Source organism: Quercus robur, chromosome 11 (assembly GCF_932294415.1).
Source record: "Quercus robur chromosome 11, dhQueRobu3.1, whole genome shotgun sequence".
Taxonomy (NCBI): Eukaryota; Viridiplantae; Streptophyta; class Magnoliopsida; order Fagales; family Fagaceae; genus Quercus; species Quercus robur.
Window position 1 is genome coordinate 13,217,089 of NC_065544.1, and position 18,266 is coordinate 13,235,354.

Consider the following 18,266-nt stretch of genomic DNA (forward strand, 5'->3'; position numbering starts at 1 on the left):
TTAGATGCTTTGAAGCGCATGATAAAAGGAAGAGAAGACAGTGGATTATCAAGTAAGCATATCCCATGTCCCCATTTATCCCATTACAAATGGAGCACTCAAACTACTCTTTGGCTTTGTCTTTGCCTTCAATATGTTTGTTCCTCTGTGTTTGTGTTGTGTGTGCTCTCCATCTTTTCCATCTCTAGCTCTTTAAATTCCCACACATCTCATCACTCTCTTCATATGGCTCAAACTTATCCTCCTACACTTAGTCCAACCATGAGCACAACTTGTCACGATGAACCTTATGAACCAGCCATCGATTTCAACATTATGGTGATTGTTGCAGCAATTTTATGTGCCTTTGTTTGTGCTCTTGGCCTTAACTCTACGTTACAATGTGTGTTTCGATGTGCCCTCACCGAGCCAGTCCATTGGGTTGCCTCTCGTAGACTAAATTCAGGGTTAAAGAAGAAAGAAATGGTGGCTTTGCCAACTTCTGTTTATGCCAATTCAGGCTCTCCATCATCATCACCATCATCAGCTTCAGGTTGTGCAATTTGCCTAATGGACTTCAAGGATGGTGACAATATAAGGGTCCTGCCCAAGTGCAACCATAGATTTCATGTCGTATGCATTGATAAGTGGCTGCTCTCTCACTCTTCTTGCCCTACTTGCCGGCATCGGCTTAAGTCCAGTGACTGCATGCCCCCTTTAGAGATTGCCACAGCCTAGTGAACTTTTTTTTTTTTTCCTGCTAGGATTTGAAGTTGCAAACCCCTGATATTAGGTACTGCAAAGGGTACTAATTCCACTGAGTTATCACTTGGAACTCATAGCCTAGTATACTTATATATATTTTGTGCTATTTGTCTCTTCAATTAGGGTTTTTGTAACTTTTTTTTTTCTTTTTAATTTTGTCATAGGCTTCATAGAGATTGTCTGTACCGGCCTTGTTAGTAGCTAGAAATGGCCTGAGTCCTCTTGTGATGTTTCTTTTATATTATATATTCCATAAAATTATATATTAGACTCAACCTTCTAATTATCATTATCAGTTGTAATTTCTCTCCTACTCTTCTAAATAGGATCCTTTCCATTTTATTTGGAAGGGACAGAATCTATTTTGCTTTTTTTTTTTTTTTTTTTTTTTTTTTTAATAATAGTGATATTGGATAGACATTTAAATTTATAGTGTTTAATTTGAACCATGAATATATCAATTCCAAATGAAAATGATATGCCTATATAAATAATGCTTTGGATTCTCTTTTGATGTTGACTTGTTGGGGGGAACTATATACCCAAGATTATACTTCATATGGTTTCAAAGAATTTGAAGGAGACGTGGTCTCTTTATTTTCTTTTATCTTGTTTTTTATTGGACATATTTCTGTTTTTTTTTTTTTTTTTTTTTTTTTGAAAATTTATAATCAATTGAAATAATCTTTTTGATCTATTTAATTGCTTATAACAAACAAAAAAAAAAAAAATCAAGGCAATAATTGGTGTTATAGCATTATGTTGACTAAAGCATATGGGTAACAATCTAAAAGTTGTCTCATAGTTGCAAAGTGGGATTGTACAATTTGTTGCAAAATGTGTTATTATGGAAGACACCACTACCATCATTCTCAAGGACAATCAGTTGCACGGCCACGGAAGTCCATTTGGGTTAAAGGACCCAAATTGAGGCCAATGAAAATTTGATCTAGTCTATTTTCTTTTCTTTTCTTTTTCTCGATGGAAAAAATCACTATATAATCCACATTGTACATGGCGAGAGTGTGATGAACGAACCCTAATTCTCAGCACCCGTGAAAAACAAAAATATAGAAAAAAACGCAAAGATCTCTATTTCTAGTTTTGGACTAGCATCATCCTCAACCTCATCCTCATACTTGAGATCTTGAAATCAAATCCAAGAACATGGAAAATGTTGGAACATACTAGATTAGGTTAGGCTGCCTTTGAGTTCTTTTATTGCTTGACAAGAAATAATTGACACCATTGAATATGCAGCATCCACTTGATGATGTGAGTGCAAATAATAGACGTTGGTGGAATATAGGTACCCTACATGTTTCCTCGTAGGCATTATGAATTCAGTTGTTTCCTAGTTAAATGTTATAATTTGTGGTTGAAGAATATCAAGATTCAAGAAAGTATTTCCACATGGGTAAATAGAACTAATTATTTTTTATAAAACCTATAATTTAGTTATGCCTCATTAATTCTTTTAGTTTCACACTTATAATTTTATTTTTTTTCAAAAGTTTGTCAGATTGACGACATTATCAGGAACACTAACTCTTTGAATAAAAGAACTACATGTCTATGAACATTAAAACAAAAACAAACAAACAAACCATTTTTTGGGTTCACATGTATAATTGGAACAGAAAAATAGACTTGATGTAATTTATAAGTCCAATTCTAATGTTGAGAAAGCTGAAATAATTTTACTTGTAGTTACTAGTCACATAGTAAGATATCATAATCTTGATCAAGGACAATTCTACGTTAACCACCACACCCTTCCCCAAAAATTAATCTATATTATAATTGTATAATAAATATTTAAAGTCTTGAAAAACCTTTTGATATAAAACTTTTTTTAAAATATTATTTTTGATGTTTCATGCAATTAAAACTCTTTCGTAAACAAATTATTTTTCCTAATATAGAATATTATCAAAATTGGGATTTGAAAAAAAGAAGATATTTTTCTAAGGGACTCCTTGATTTTTAGGATTTTAGAAAAGTTGATTTCCATTTGATAGATGATTGGTTTGAAATGTGTTAAGAAAATTTTATTTTATTTTTGTATATTCTCTTATTCATATTTTATTAACATGGAGTATATGCCAATATTATTTCCCATTATAACAAAGTTTGACTACAAATTTGGTTAATTATAACTAATGGTTATAACCCCATTCAATATCATTTTATTGGATATGAATTTTGACAAATCCACCATTAGATTGCATTTTCTTCTTATATACTCTATGCTTGCAAAACTTTCAGAAGATAAAAAAATTAATAGTTATGTGATCAATTAAAAGTTTATATTTTAAGTTTTTATAATCTAAAATTATGCACAAAAAATAATTATATGGATCAAATTGTAAATAACATCCAATTTGTATGAAATTTGACATGCGTATTAAAAACATAAAGAACATGTAATCCAACCGTTAGATTTTCAAAATATATAATAATGTTAATTTTTTAGTGGGAATCATAACTATTAATTACAATTAAGTTTGTAACTAAACTTTTTCCTTTTTATTTATAAATTTATTCTTGAATTTTGGTAACTATTTAATTCTTGAACAGTGAATGTGAATAGAATAATGCAATTCTAGAGGTTAAATAAAAGTTAAGCAAAACAGTTCTCTATTATTCGTGAATCCAACGATAACACTAATAAAACAACACAAGTTCAATGTTGAAGTAATATTGAAACAATACACATTCGGAGGTAGAGAAACAGTAATTTATCAACCATTTCTAATGTCAAAAACAGTTTATGAGTCCAGTGGTAAAAAAAGCAGTAAAGCAATACAAATTCCACAACAAAAATGGTTTCGAGTTCAACAACAAAATGATAGCAAAATAATACAAGTTCAGTGGGAAGAATAATTGTGAATCTAGTGGTTATAAAACAAGAAACTATTATGAGTTCATACATAAAGCTTCAAAAGATTAGGGTTAATCCTCTAATTAATCAACAACCGAAGGAATTTGGGCTCTTCCTTCATGAATAACTTTCATTACTTGAAGGGTCTTTTTAGTGCAGTGTAGTTAAATGAAGTAGAGTGAAGATGGTTTCCTTTGTATATGAGTCAAGAAGGGATTAAAGATAGTAACTAATGACCTAAGTGTGGTGTGACTTGTGAGAGTTGATTGTATGCTTGTATGAATATTTGAAATGTTCTCTCTTTTCGTGTTTCCCTTGTCTTCCTTTTTGCTTAGAGAGCTTTAGTTGAAAATGAGAAAATATGGAAAAGTGGGATAAGAAGGTGTCGTGTGGGGAAGGTTTAGGTTTTTTGGATAGTGAGCCTTATTGCTGACTTTGGTCTTTGGGTAAAAAGGCAAGTTAATAAAGTTTGGTTTGCTTGGTCTAACTTTCAAAAGTTTTTAAGTATTTTTTACCTTACATACAAATCAATACCACTTCCAAAACCATTCACACAAGTTTTGCCTTTTACCATACATATGTTATCACGAGCTATTTCCAACACGCAACTGCTTTTCTTTGCTCAAAGCAGGTATGCATATACTAATCTTCTTTGCTCAAACCAGATATGCATATACTAATTACTGAACATGAAAGATCCAGGCTAGCCTTTAACTGGTTTCCAAGATTAAGTCTATCCCGTATCTGCCAGGAAGATCACCCGAGTGGAGGTTAATATAAACTACCATGCTTTTGACACCATGAACAAAATCAGCGCCCCATAAAAGAGCAACTCATTTTTCCTCTTCATAGTCATAGTATTCTTCTTCCTCTTCTTCTTCAGAGTCTTCATAGTACTCATCGTCAACTTCCTCATCATATATAAGTCCTTTTAACTGCTGCACCCTAAGCCGCTCTTGTATTCGGTCTCTAATAGCTGTTCCCTGATGTCAGCCCAAAACAAATGTTAAAATCTCAAAAAATAAATCAGTACTAACTTTAGGTGCATCAGCTTGTGTGTGCAAAAACTATTTATTTAATGAAGCCTGTGTGTGCGTGCGCTCATGAGAGAGAGAGAGAGAGCTGACCATTTTATGGCAACCTTCTTCAAACATCTCAAGAAATCCAGCAACCCATCGATCTGCGTTATCCACCCATTCATTACGATGTACTCTAGCAGTTTTTGCTACAGTTTGTATCTGCAAGTCAGCCAAAAAAAAAAAAAAACCCATCAGCAGTTTTTACTACAGTTTGTAGCTGTATCTGATGCAATTGGTTACAAGTTATTTCCCTGATTTATCTTTACAAAAATAGTTACAAGTAATTTGTTTCCATGATTGATATAATTTGGGAGTCCAATTGAAGGCCCGAAATTCACTATTATGGACAGGTTGACCAAGGATTAATAAAATTAGGAAGTAAGTTTTCTTCAAAAGGTTGGTACTAACTGCAAGTGGCATATAGACAAGAAACTTAGCCTTCCTTACATGCCCACCGCCATTGTGAACTCATTGTTGTCACCAACTTGCCACCTTCGCTGACTCTCTGTCATTAATGGAGTCTCATATCTCTCTCTCTCTCTCAAGAATGATTTTCAATCTTATTTCTCCCCCTTTCTCCCTTTCAGTGTCTTTGGATTTGTGGTCTACTGGTCTTGTTGTTTTAAATCTTGTTGTGAGTTTTGATTTCTCTCTCTTTCTCTGTTTGTGCTCTCATCTCTCTCTTGTTGTAGTCTTTGGGTTTGTGGACCATTTGAATCGATCTCTTTCTCTGTTTCATTTCTCTTGTTTTTCCTTCAAATCCGATAACCCGAAGAAAAATGATCCATCCAACTGAAGAACCAACAAATTTGGTTTCAACCGACCATACAGTCGATAGCAGGTTGGAGATCCACCTACCTTGACTTAAGCAGGTCGGGTGACAGGCTGACCCTAAACCTAATCCGAACCAGCCCATGGATAGCCCTACTTTCCACTAATTGGACCCGATCCCAAGCAACCCATGATCTAATTACTAGGTTTATCCCTATTACCACTGCATGGTACTAACTCCAGGCAACCTTAGGTCACGACTCCTAAGTTTTATTTATTTTTTCTTTTATTTTCCAAACACTATTTCGCCTTGAAAATTAGGTCATCTACATCACTTTTGAAATTTACTAACAAATTTGGAACAACCATTGACATTAATTATTAGTGATTTTTTGTCTCTTCTAGAAAACGGTGATCCCAGCAAGCAAGCATTCTAGACAGTACTTAAATCCTGTAGGTTACATGAGTTACATATTTACAGTGTGAGATTCATTATCTTTCGGGTTACTGCCTCCTAGGCATGAGGATAAATTGCTTAACCCGTCAGGGGTGAAAAGCCCCTAGATTACCCAATAATTGGTTATGGTGGGCGGGGTCAGTTGCCCAAAGGAGTTTGATTAACAGTGAGGATTGTTGTATAGTATGCTCTGCGACGTGCAACTAATCTGAATGAAGTTCTCCTATGTCATAAAAAAAAAAATAATAAAATAAAAAAATAAAAAAAATCTTTCGGGTTACCATGCATGCCTATTGCAATTTTCTTTTTCCTTCCCCTAATCCTAGGCATGTTTATTATTGTTATTTATTTATTTATTTTTTTTTTATAGAGACAATAGGATTTGAACCAATAGTGTCCGTTATATGATTATTGTTCTTTATCATTAACCCAAGACACCAATTGGTCTTTGGGCAGAATTCAAACTCAAGTTCCATATTCGACAACAAAAAACTTTATGAGTTGAACCAACTAGAACCCACCTAGGTATGTTTATTTTAAACTATCAAGATTGTAATACCCAACAATCCTAACGAGGACCAAAAAAAAAAAAATCATAGAACATAATCCATGCTGTAACACTAAGATATTTTGCATGATGTTCCAAGTAATCATAGCAGAAGATGCATATACAATGCCAGTTTATAATGATTTCAGCATCACAACAAACATACCTTCTCTCCAACTTTCTCTTGTTGTTTCTTCACTCTCTCCTGCAATTTCTTCAGACCCATGTTCACTCTAAGCCGCTTTTCCTGATAGCAAGAAAGAGCATGATAGAGATCAGTTCATGCACTGGATCAACCATCTTAAAGAAGTAGATAAACATGATATATGAACAAGAAAACACCTTGACATAGCTAACACCTAGGTCCTTTCTTGTATATCCACGGGCCAAATTACGCATCACATACTGATTGTAATCTTTGAGAATCCTCATTATAATATCAGATGTAGATATCCCATCAGTCCGTTTTGTTTCCTTAAATTTCCCAATGGACTTAACCTGCATCATAGATTTATGTTAATATATTGGAATGAGACCATCAAAACTTTATGGTGGAGAATGATGAGACAATCAAGAAACCAAGAAACATATCCATAACATGTGGAAGTTATTGGAACTGCAGTAGCAAGAGTAGGACCAGTTGGTAACAGAATACTTCAAAAAAAAAAATTAGCTAAAATATTTGGATGCACACATTTATCAAAGACCAGACAATTGAGGAAATAGTGACAACAAGAAAGATGAAAAACAAAGATTTAGAAGAGGAAGATGCAAGACGAAATGGATAACAAAGACCTGGTAGCAATAGATTAAACAGGAAATATATAAATATGCCTTATCTAGTTAAATCAGATTTTTTTTTTTTCATTTTTTTTTTTTTTTTGAATAAGTTCAGTTCAGATTATTAATATGTTACATCATGTTAAGCTATAGTCTTACTATAAGAAAGGGGGAGGAGGGAGAAGAGCGAGGGGAAGAAATTACCCAATGATTAAAAAAGCATATAATCATAGAGTTCAGTTATCACACAGACTTACAAATTCATAGACATCATTTCCAGCTCCACTCGCATCAGCATAACTACAATTCTCAGGCAAAGAATTGACAATTAACAGACTTGAGGACATAGTGAACTTAAGATAAAAAAGTTACAGAAGTTAGTAATCAGGCTATAAGAAATCATTTAAAAAATATACAACTATTTCCACTATTTTCAGATACATATTTGAATATATTTCCATGAGATCATATACTGGAATGCACAAATATCATGTTATCTAGAGATTAAATATCATGTTATCTAGGGATTTATGGCATCAAAAATCATAAAGAAGCTGGAATGGAGGGTGAGATCATGGGAACGAAATCCATTGGGTGCGTGTATAACTTATCAATGAAAAAGTAGTAAGCTATTCAACTATTGAAGACCATGGCCATGTTCTGAATAATCATTACTAAATTATGAATAAAAAAAATTTCATGTAGACCATAGTGAAACTTTCTTTTATTTTACCCAAATCAACCCAAATTCAAGACACCATTCATTTGCTATACACATAGGCCATATTTTTTCTCTCTCATTATGTTTAGCAAGAGGGAAAATCAAAGAGGAACAAAAAAGGAGGATGTAAAAGGAACGATAGTAAATTTCCTTTGCTTGGTTGGGTGGAAAGGGAAGGGGTATAAAAGGATTCCCTTACACTACAGGCTGAATTTTTTTTTTTTTTTTTTTTTTTTTTTTTTTTCTTTTCTCCCAAATTGGGAGGAAGTGGAAATAAGAGAAGAGTAAAAGCATCAGTTTCAGTGTTTAATAATTGTAGTGTTGTGACAATATTTTCCTTCCAAACCGATTCCTTCAATGCAACCAAAGACCCAAAGGGAGATAATGTTCCCCTCAGCCCCCTCCCTTTCCTTTCCCTTGACCTCCCCTTCATGTTAACAAATAATCTAGAAGATTAGAATTTGAAGCCAGGGAAAATGAAACACACGAAATTTTCGGCACCTAAAAATTTTTAGAAAATCCTAAGCTAAAAAGCATTGAAAGTATCTTATCTCGGGTTGGTTATACTTACGGAAGAGAATCGTGTGCAACATAGTCGATCTGATGTTTGTCAATGAACTCCTGTGTAAGCACCCATGGTGCATCAGGGATAACCTCATCAACCCATCTGCATCAAGCATAAAAAATCGTTATTCATGCACTCAAATCCAAATATACAAAAATGTTAATTGAGTATGATACTGCACATATATTATTCAAGAATCAACTAGCAATCCAGATGCATTAAAACTGTTCCTATATGTCTTCAGCTTAGTTTAGAAGCTACCCTAAGCTCTGACAGAGACAGGTAGAGTGTTGCATTCGTCATGACACGTTGTGCTACTATGGTACTTTTCTTTATTATTCATCTTTAAATATCTTGTCAACAAAACATATAAATACCTTGATTCTCAGGTCTAGTAGCTAAAAACCACAATGAAATTCTGCCAGTAGGATCACGCTATTTCACTGAGTGCATAAATCCAGCACCATCAAAACCCAATAAAGTATATAGGATATCATTAAAATACTAACATAACTCCATAAACCAACTCAACTTCTAGCAACATAAACATGATATCAGAAAAAAAAAAATTATAATAATAATAATAATAAGCTTAAAAAATAAGGCAGATTAATTCTTTCTTTTAAAGGTCATATATGAGCTTGAGAAGAAAAAACTATTAGATGTAACTCCTAGAACTTAACAAATAACCTTTAGCTGAGAAAAAGAACTCAAGATGAGTCCAACTCACAAAACGAAAAATCAAAGAAAGCTGCTGATGCTCCAAAGAGCTATCAAATTAAAATCCACCTTGTTTTGCAAGCACTTGACAGATAAGAGGAAGCTATTTCAGACTGAAAGCAATAACCACAGTTATCCATAACCTCTACAGATAATTTCTTGTAACCTCAACTCTGATGATTCTTTTATCAATTACCAATACTCTCAACCCTTGGAACTGTGAACAGTGAGATCACATTGTTTCCTCTTTGTATTGAGAGAAAGGGACTTTTTCTTTTGGACTATGATTAAGAAAAATAGATTCTCTTAACTTTGTTATTCTAGTTTCCATCGATTTTCACTTTAGTTTCAGTTAAACTTGGTTTTTTCTAAAAGCAAAAATACTTCAATAACCACCAAAAGGCAAAGGATATGCTTTTTGAATTTTGTTTTTAGTTGATACGTCTACTAGTTGTAGAACTAAGATCAAAGTTAGTTATGGCACTTGGCATAGAGTGAGGTATTCTAGGGTTTTCAAAATTTAACATTCTCTCACTTCTGAGAAACAAAGCTCCACTCTGAAAAGCACTGCAGTACACCTCATGCAACCTTTGGGTTCAGTTGTGTGACCTAAAAATTTTCTTCTTTCCTTTTTTTTTTTCACCCCTTTTCTCTTTTTTCTTTTTTTTCTTTTTTAAAGGGAGGAAAGGAGGGGTGGCAAAAGAAGAAGTAATCTTCTTAAGACTCTGCAAGTTGTCATTTTCCCATGTTTTAAGAGCAACCAACAGAGGCTAAATGAATGAAAACATAAATCTTAAAAAAAAAACACATAGACCAACCTGCAGTGGCGGAGAGACTCATATCGTTCCTTCTCATTCATAACAGTTTTGCCCTTATACTTGTGGGTGAGTTCATCATTGCAGCATCCAACAAGCAGATAAGTATTTGGAAACCTAGGCATTAAACAATGTGGAAGGAAGTGTAAAGTTAAATAAACTTCACCCAAATTTCAAAGCATACAAGCATGTTTCTTTTCAGACTGAAAATAAAAGAAAATTCGATAGGCTATATTCTTGGCTGCACAAAATTTCCTTCACTTACACTTCACAATATAAAAATTCACCAGGATACGGATCGATGCAAAGGAAACCCAGAAATCGGTAAAGCAGAATCACACACAAGAGGGACGGAAATTTAATAACAAATTCAAGGAAGGCATCTTTGGACACCCCATTGCAATTGAATTCCCCAATCTTTTTACTACAATATCTAAACCAACAAATCCATCATCTGAAAATAAGCTATTAAAAAAAAAAACAAAAAAAGACCATTGGGTTATCATTATAAGATGAAATTTTTGACTAACATGAAATTCCCATGTCAAAATTTTAACAGTACTTCAAAACTTTTCAATATCCACCATATTTCTTATTGATCATGATATGATATAATGAAAAAATTTACAAAACACAATCAGGATGGGGCAATTCAATTATCAAAGGACGTCCAAACAAATTATTACATAAAGTACATTACCAATCAATCTTCACCACATAATTTACATGGAAAATCCACAATTCAGCATCAAATTACTAAGCCCATGATAAACTTACAATTCATCATGAATTGGGCCCTTAAAACAAACTCAAATTCCAAAACTAATGAAGCCCATCAAGTAAAGGAACAAAATTTTCCCGGGAAAAGATATTCACCATCTTTTCTCTTACTGATAATCATATCATATTAATGTCCAAATTTGCACATAGAAATAGAACACAATGAGTATGGAACAAACTTACAATTCATTAACACACACACTGAGAAATCTCTTATATATTATGCAAAACCTAATGAAAATTAAGCAACCCAATTGTCTGAAAAATATATCGAAATCCAAAACTAATGAAACCCATTAAAAAAAAAAAAACCAACAAATTCCCCGGAAAAGCTGTTTTCTGTTTTAAGTTTTCCCGGGAAACAAACAGAAAATAAAGAGAGTAAATACAGACAGTTTCTTGGCTTGCTCGAGAGCACGGGCGTGGCCGAAGTGGAAGAGATCATAGATTCCATCCGCATATACTCTAACCGGTCGCTCCTCCATTCCTCTCTCTCTCTCTCTCTCTCTCTCTCTAGAAGAAGAAAGAAGAAGGTTGTGTAATGCGAGTAATTGTTTTAGCGTTAGAATTGAACTGGCTTGTTAATTTGGGTTATGCTTTGCTTGCGTTTAAGGCAAAAAAATAAAAAAAAAGTATATCCAACACAAGATTTTTTCGTCTATGATTATTTGACGACTACTAGTAGTCTATTTCTTCTATTTTCTAGTCTACTAATCCTTTTATAACTCTACTAATTTCCTAGTTTTGTACGGCCCCTTTTTCGTCTATTGGATCCCCTTTTTATTTCCCCCAAAAAAAAAAAAAAAAAAAAAAAAGGCCCATCTGCAGCTTCCTACCTAGTACCTTCCACCTAACTATGGTTTTATTTTAAAAACTAAGGGCATTTGGTAGTCCATTTTGAGCAATCTTTTGAGTATTTCAAATACACTAACATTTTTTCACATATTTTTTCATTTATATATATATCAAAAACACTTAAATAATATTACTCAAACTCCTCTATCAAACACCCCCTAAAACAGCCAAAGATTCGAAATTATATTCAGTTTTGGATTTTACTAGTTTTTGACTTGACTTATATCGGATTATTTAAGGGTTCGATTTTCGATTGGACCGGTCGGTTTAATCAGTTTTTTTAACATGTGGGATTACTTTACTCATCATTCAAAGAGATGGTATAATCGTAGGAAGTTTTTGCTCTCAATCATCTTTGAAAGCTAACGCTTAAAGTTATGGTGGGTTCTAGTTAGCTCAACTGGTAAAATCTCTGATGGTTGTATAAGAGATTTGGGGTTCAATCCCCGCTTACACCAAAAACTGATTGGTATCTTGGTTTGATGATAAAGAGCTACCATCAGAAGCGAACGCCATAAGTTGAAACTCTCTCCAAAAAAAAAAAAAAAAAACGCTTAGAGTTATGAGTTTGAATAGTAACTAGTCGCTAACCCGTGCTATGCACTGGAACCTACATATTTGTAAGGTAGACTAAAATAATTTTATAAAGTCTTAAATTGATTAAAAAACTACACCATTACATAATTTGTTATTGTATGACTTCAATTTGTGTTATAATTTGATGAAAAAACCATTACTTGAACGTGCAATGACTTATAAAAAATTTGTCAGACAATTTCAGATACAGCAAAAAAAAACTCAAAAATTCAAATATTAAAACTTCTAAAAGACCAAAAAATATTAAAGAATCAAATGATTCACTGCTTAGAAATTATTGAAACAAAACAAAATATATATGACTAAAAAATAGAAAAATAGAAGAAAAAGATTGGGTTACATTCAAAAGAATAATCCATGGTTATAGGTTTGCACCCTATCATAAAATATCACATTAGTGAAGTAGAGAGATAATAATAATAATAATAATAACATCAATGTTTGAGTTTGAGTTTAAATTGGACTTGATAGAGAGATAGAGTTTCACTCCTTGTTAAGTTTGGATTAAACAAAAATAATTTTGTTTAAAAAAAAATGATGAGTTTGAGTTTAAGTTGGACTTTTTAGAGGGATAGAGTTTCACTCTTTGTTAAGTTTGGACTAAACAAAAATAATCTTATTTAAATATTGTGAGAGTTTCAAAAACTTCTGATATATATATTTTCTTCTCTTTCTCTATATTGTGGTCACAATACCCATATATATCAGTCCCTCCATCTTCTTCTTCCTTAGAATTATTGTTCATTGCGGCTGTGGGGTTGGTTTGTAGAGGTAATTGGTAAGTGTTCAAGATTTTGTCTTTTAGCTCACCCTTTCTCTTGTTGATTTGTCCGCAGGAGTATTTATCATTCTTGGAAAAAGTTTTAGTAGGGGAGTGGGTTCTACGGTGATATATAGTGGGCTTGATGGGATTAAGGGAGACATAGCAATTGTTGGGATTGGAATCATGTTGTGAATAGGAAAAAAAGAGTTTGGGTTTGTCGATTTGTGGGTTTGTGGGTTTTCATTGAGGAATCTTTGGGTTTTTAGATTAGATGCGATGCGATACTTTGCCGTTGGTTTGCCATGGGTCTGATCGAGGAGGAGCTGGTAGAAGAGGAAGCAGGGAAGAGATGACAGAGCATTATGAAAGGGAAAGGCAAAGCATCGGGAGGTAGACATCGTTAAAGGGTGTCTTTTATTATGTTTTTTTTTTTATGTTTTTTTTTTAATATTATATTAACATGAAAAATTGTGGGAGTTTCAAAAACTTCGATTATATATATATATATATATATATATATTTTGATATGTCTCACTAGTTCTTGGGTGGTCCCATACTATGCATAACATGATTTAAGTGGCCTGGAGGTTGGATAATAAACATAACTTTGACTGTAGACACTTTTTATTTTATTTTCTTTTCTTTCTTATCAAAAAATAAAAGAAAAAAAATATAAAAAATAAAAATAAAAGAAAAGAAAAAGCCACTGCCACGCTCTTTCCTTTTCCTTTTTTTTTTTTTTTATAATTTTTTTTTTAATCTTTTCATTCTTTATTTTAACATTTTAGCCTTTGTCGTATGATTTTCTTTTTCTTTTTTTTGCATTCAATTGGGGTTCAACTTTTCTTTATCTTTGCATTGTTTATTTTTTCTTTTTTAGCTTATATCAAGTAATTGAATTTATCTTTTTTTTTTTTTTTCCTCTTCCTCTTCTTCAGTGCTCGTTGGAGAGAATTTATTTTCTCTTTTTTTTTTTTATAATTTTATTTTACTTTTCTTTTCTCAAGAATCTTTTTGTTTGATTCTTCGTCTAGTGGCCGCAAAATAGAGGAAATTTTGGGTTTGACTTTTGTTTGTTCCGTCATGGGGGCTTGAAACTGTCTTTTAGGCTTGACCCTGTATATATTTTGGTTTGAACTTTGAACCTCTGATGGAAAATCTATGTACTGGAATATGGGCTTTCAAGGAAGACGGGCTAAATTGTTAAGTAAGTGCACGTTTTCGCTGAAAACTTATACGAAAAGATTTTACCGTTGTGTTTTTAGTGGGTCCCTAGTAATGTTCATGAAACCCGGCATATACTTTTTTTCAAAATAAAAAAACTTTAAAACTGGATTTCATGCACAATTCACATATTTAAAAATTATTTTGTTACAATATTTTTAATTTTTAATTTTTAACAATAAACAATATCTAAACAAACCTTCAAATGTCAGTCAAACATGGGATAAGGGGTCCGACCTCCATAGGGAAATGTCACGTGGCCTTGAAACTAAAATGGTTGCTTTCACTTTACTCAAAAAAAAAAAAAAAAAAATGGTTGCTTTCACTTTCACATCACACCTAGTTACCATGAAGGCAAGGCAATATCAGATGTGCCTCCCACATTACCTAAGAAAACTATCACCAGATTTTGGGGAGGGACAGATTCCCAAAGCTTGAGACAAGTATACGGTTAGGTTTGGGAATGGGGGGCAACTGATGGGTACCCTCATAAATTCCAAAAAAACAACTGTTTGAGATATATTATATATTAGCCTAATAATATAGTCTCAAGTTCAATTCTATTTTGTATACAAATCAAGTCTTCTATTAAGGTTTAACCTTAGGTTTGTTGACTTAAAGATAGGATAGGAGAGTATAAATAGAAAACTTGATTTGTACTAGAAGTCTATTTATACTTGTACTAGAGATCATAGACCCTATGTTTGTTGACTTAAACATAGGATAGGAGAGTACTCATTCGACATAAACAACTTATAATATCTTATGAAAGTTGGATTCTAAAACTAGAAGATGCACATGTGTCCTTCTATCAAAGCTAATTACAAATTACAATGACATGTGCCACCATACCTATTCATTAAAGAAGTGAATGTTGAATTTATACAATACAATAATACACATCCTTTTGCCTTACAAAAAACTGCTAATTTAATTGCAATGTATTGTTCTTTGGTATTACACTTCAATTTGTTGTTTGGGGGGGGGGGGGGGGGGGGAAGCAAAAAAGATTTAAGTGTTACACTATGACAGGAGCATTAAAAGACATTGCAATTACAACGCAAAAAATTGGAAACATTTGGCAGCAATAAATCAGTTGTCCATAAGTGTAGCAATTATAAAATTCAAGTGGAAAAAAAAAATGCAATTAATACAACATAAATGGAAAGACGACGCAGTTACAATGCTCATTTTTTTTTTTTTTTTTACAAGATAGAAATTCTACTCTAATTTAATCTAAGTATATATGTGTGTGAAACTCTTTTCTGAATACTTGAACCCCGTTCCTTGTCCCCTTACACCCCACAAGCACTTATACTTGTGGAGTGACCATTGTGTCAAGGGTGCATAATAGTACAATGCTCAAAATTGGAAGAAAGGTTGTCTATGTCCATGACCATTACGATTCAAGTGACAAAAAAAAAAAAAAAACTTAAATGGATTCTATTAACCCACCTTTGATTTTGTTCTCTCATTTTTTTTCATCTACAATTTTTTTTTATTCAATCTACATATTTAGTTATTGCACTCATATGATTAATTAGCCGTTACATTTCCTTCAACTCTCAAAATGTGCACGCCTTATCCTCTTCCCATATCATTAATAAAACTGAAAACAATATAAACTATAAAGTTTAAAATAAACATTATTATATATTTTGAAAATTTAACCGTTGAATTGCATATTCTTTATACTCTTAATACACATGTCAAATTTTGTATTAATCGGATATTGTTTACTATATGATCTATAAACTTATATTTTATGTATAATTTTAAACTATAAAAACTTGCAATTTAAACAATTTAATGATGACATAACTATTGATATATAATTTTTTAGAAATTTTGCAAGTATGGAGAATATAAGAAGAAGATGTAATCCAATGATGAATTTTTCAAAATTACCTCCATTAAAAAGATATTGAGTAAGATTGTAGTCTTAGGTTACAATCAATTTTGTAACTAAACTTTGTTATCTAGTTATTACACTCATATGATTAATTAGCCGTTACATTTCCTTCAACTCTCGAAATGTGCATGTCTTCTCCTCTTCCTATATCCTTAATAAAATTGAAAATAGTATAAATATCTAATTTCCATTCTGGCATATATTCAATGCTTCCTTCATCAACACCACAATAGAGAGCCATGGAAAAATGGAGCTTGGAAATGAGATCTATGGCAGTCTATGGCTATATATGGCTTGGGAGATGCAAATATTGTAGGGAATTTAACCAAAATCCCAACTTGTGAGAAACAAAAAAATAGAGAAAACACACGCCAAAGAAAGCAATCAAACGCACAAGATAATATTTACGTGGTTCGGTAATTTGCCTATGCTCACGGAGTTGCAAAGATTTTACTATTATCAGGGAAAAAGAAATACAAGGTGCAACTACAAGATTTTTTCACACTCACAAAAACATGGCAACAACCCTATAAAAACTGTAATCACCAAAGTCGGTTCCACAATGGGCTAAACAGGCCAAAAATAATTTCTCGGGGGCGTTGCCCTCGAATCCCCAAGAGACTTGTCCATGAGTGCTCTAGCTTGGGCCTATCAACCTAAGCTTTCGCTTAATGGACTAAGCCTCAATAAATCTCCTATTAAAAACCACACAATATTATTCGAGTCGAGTTGAGTTGTCACACCAAATCAAACAAAACTAGGCTCCACAAAACTCAATAAATATTTGTAGAAAACATCTAGAAGCTCTTGGTAGATATGTAGAGAATTGATGTGGTGTTCAATTTGTTAGCATATAATAATGATAAGTGATCACACCATAATATGGTGCACCCTCACCTATATAATAACACCCACTTGGTAGATGGTGTTGTTTCACCAATCAACAGAAAAGAATTAATTAAGCGTTAAAATTAGTTATTTATAGAAGTTGTGTGTCTTTTAGATAAGATGAATCTCTTGATAAATAGACATAATTTTATCACCATACATAATAAGGGCCTAACAATGGTATCAGAGCCAGGTTCCAAAGGGAAAAAAACACTCTTCCACCACCACCACCCTCACCCACAACCTATAATCACTCTATTGAATTATTGAAGTTAATTTTTCGAACAATTCGTAGACAGGTATTAGGCTTAGTGACATCAGTGTCTTATTATAATTATCATCAAAACATTACCTATCCTGATGAACCTCCGTTTTGGGTGAGAATTGGTGGTTTACCGTTCACTAGTGATATTCATCAAGTACATGAAGATTTTGTTCTTCAAGAAAAATATTGGGATTCTTATACTGAACAAGAAAAGATACAAGAAGAAACATTGAATCAATTGGAAATTGAGATCAACGATTTGGAAATTGAAAAAGAAGATGATACCCATTTTTGGATTGATCTGGAGAATCCAGATCGACTTTATTTCAATATTGTAGTAACCCCATCTGAAAGTGATCCATTTAAAATTTCAAATTTGGTTGAGAAAACTACAACATTTGGAGAAGTTGATGCTAAAAAATTTGTGTTAGGACCAGAGAAGTGAAAGAGATCAAACTCAGCAAGCACCGGTTCAGAAAGTAACTACCCAAGGAGACACCGTTTCATATTCTCGTGCTTTAGATCTCAACAAATCTTCAAAGGATTTTGTCTTCATTCAATCTGCATCTCAGAGTCCCTTTGCCAATAATAAAGATAACTTTGCTTGCAAAGTCAAACAAGACTCTCCAAGTGTCAATCAAGATTATCCCAAAGGTCATGAAATAAAAGCAATTCAATCCTAACCCTATTGAACCTTTTATTCAACCCAAAATAGGTCCACGTATTAGAGCATTCACATCAGCTCGTCTAAAAGATTCCGTCTATTTTACACCAAAAACCTACTTTTTCTATTTTACACCATCATTTTTACAAAACACCCACATCAGTTCATCTATTCTATTACCTCTCTTATTTAAATAATCAATTTTCTTTATTATTTTATTATTTCCCACCTAACC

At 32.8% G+C, this 18,266-nt stretch overlaps 2 protein-coding genes across 2 annotated transcripts; one reads left to right on the plus strand and one right to left on the minus strand.

The window, feature by feature from the left end:
* LOC126705352 (RING-H2 finger protein ATL74-like) lies at positions 1-1,036 on the plus strand. The gene has a single exon (XM_050404302.1). The coding sequence runs from the start codon at positions 19-21 to the stop codon at positions 715-717; it is 699 nt and encodes a 232-aa protein (XP_050260259.1). The 5' UTR covers positions 1-18; the 3' UTR covers positions 718-1,036.
* Positions 1,037-4,116: 3,080 nt separating this feature from the next.
* LOC126705351 (choline-phosphate cytidylyltransferase 1-like) lies at positions 4,117-11,544 on the minus strand. Its single transcript, XM_050404301.1, has 8 exons — positions 11,257-11,544; positions 10,087-10,200; positions 8,555-8,650; positions 7,520-7,562; positions 6,825-6,980; positions 6,649-6,729; positions 4,756-4,866; positions 4,117-4,611 (listed from the first exon to the last, which is right to left on the minus strand). The coding sequence occupies exons 1-8, from the start codon at positions 11,346-11,348 to the stop codon at positions 4,462-4,464; spliced, it is 843 nt and encodes a 280-aa protein (XP_050260258.1). The 5' UTR covers positions 11,349-11,544; the 3' UTR covers positions 4,117-4,461.
* Between the last annotated feature and the right edge of the window lie 6,722 nt (positions 11,545-18,266).

What these genes read in the sequence shown, in the direction of transcription:
- LOC126705352 (XM_050404302.1), top strand. Translation starts at nt 19, where the DNA reads ATGATAAAAGGAAGAGAAGACAGTGGATTATCAAGTAAGCATATCCCA.
- LOC126705351 (XM_050404301.1), bottom strand. Translation starts at nt 11,348, where the DNA reads ATGGAGGAGCGACCGGTTAGAGTATATGCGGATGGAATCTATGATCTC. An exon ending in TAGGTGTTAGCTATGTCAAG is followed by an intron (nt 6,730 to 6,824) that starts GTGTTTTCTTGT and finishes TCTTGCTATCAG; the next exon opens with GAAAAGCGGCTTAGAGTGAA. An exon ending in AAGAGAAAGTTGGAGAGAAG is followed by an intron (nt 4,867 to 6,648) that starts GTATGTTTGTTG and finishes GCTGACTTGCAG; the next exon opens with ATACAAACTGTAGCAAAAAC.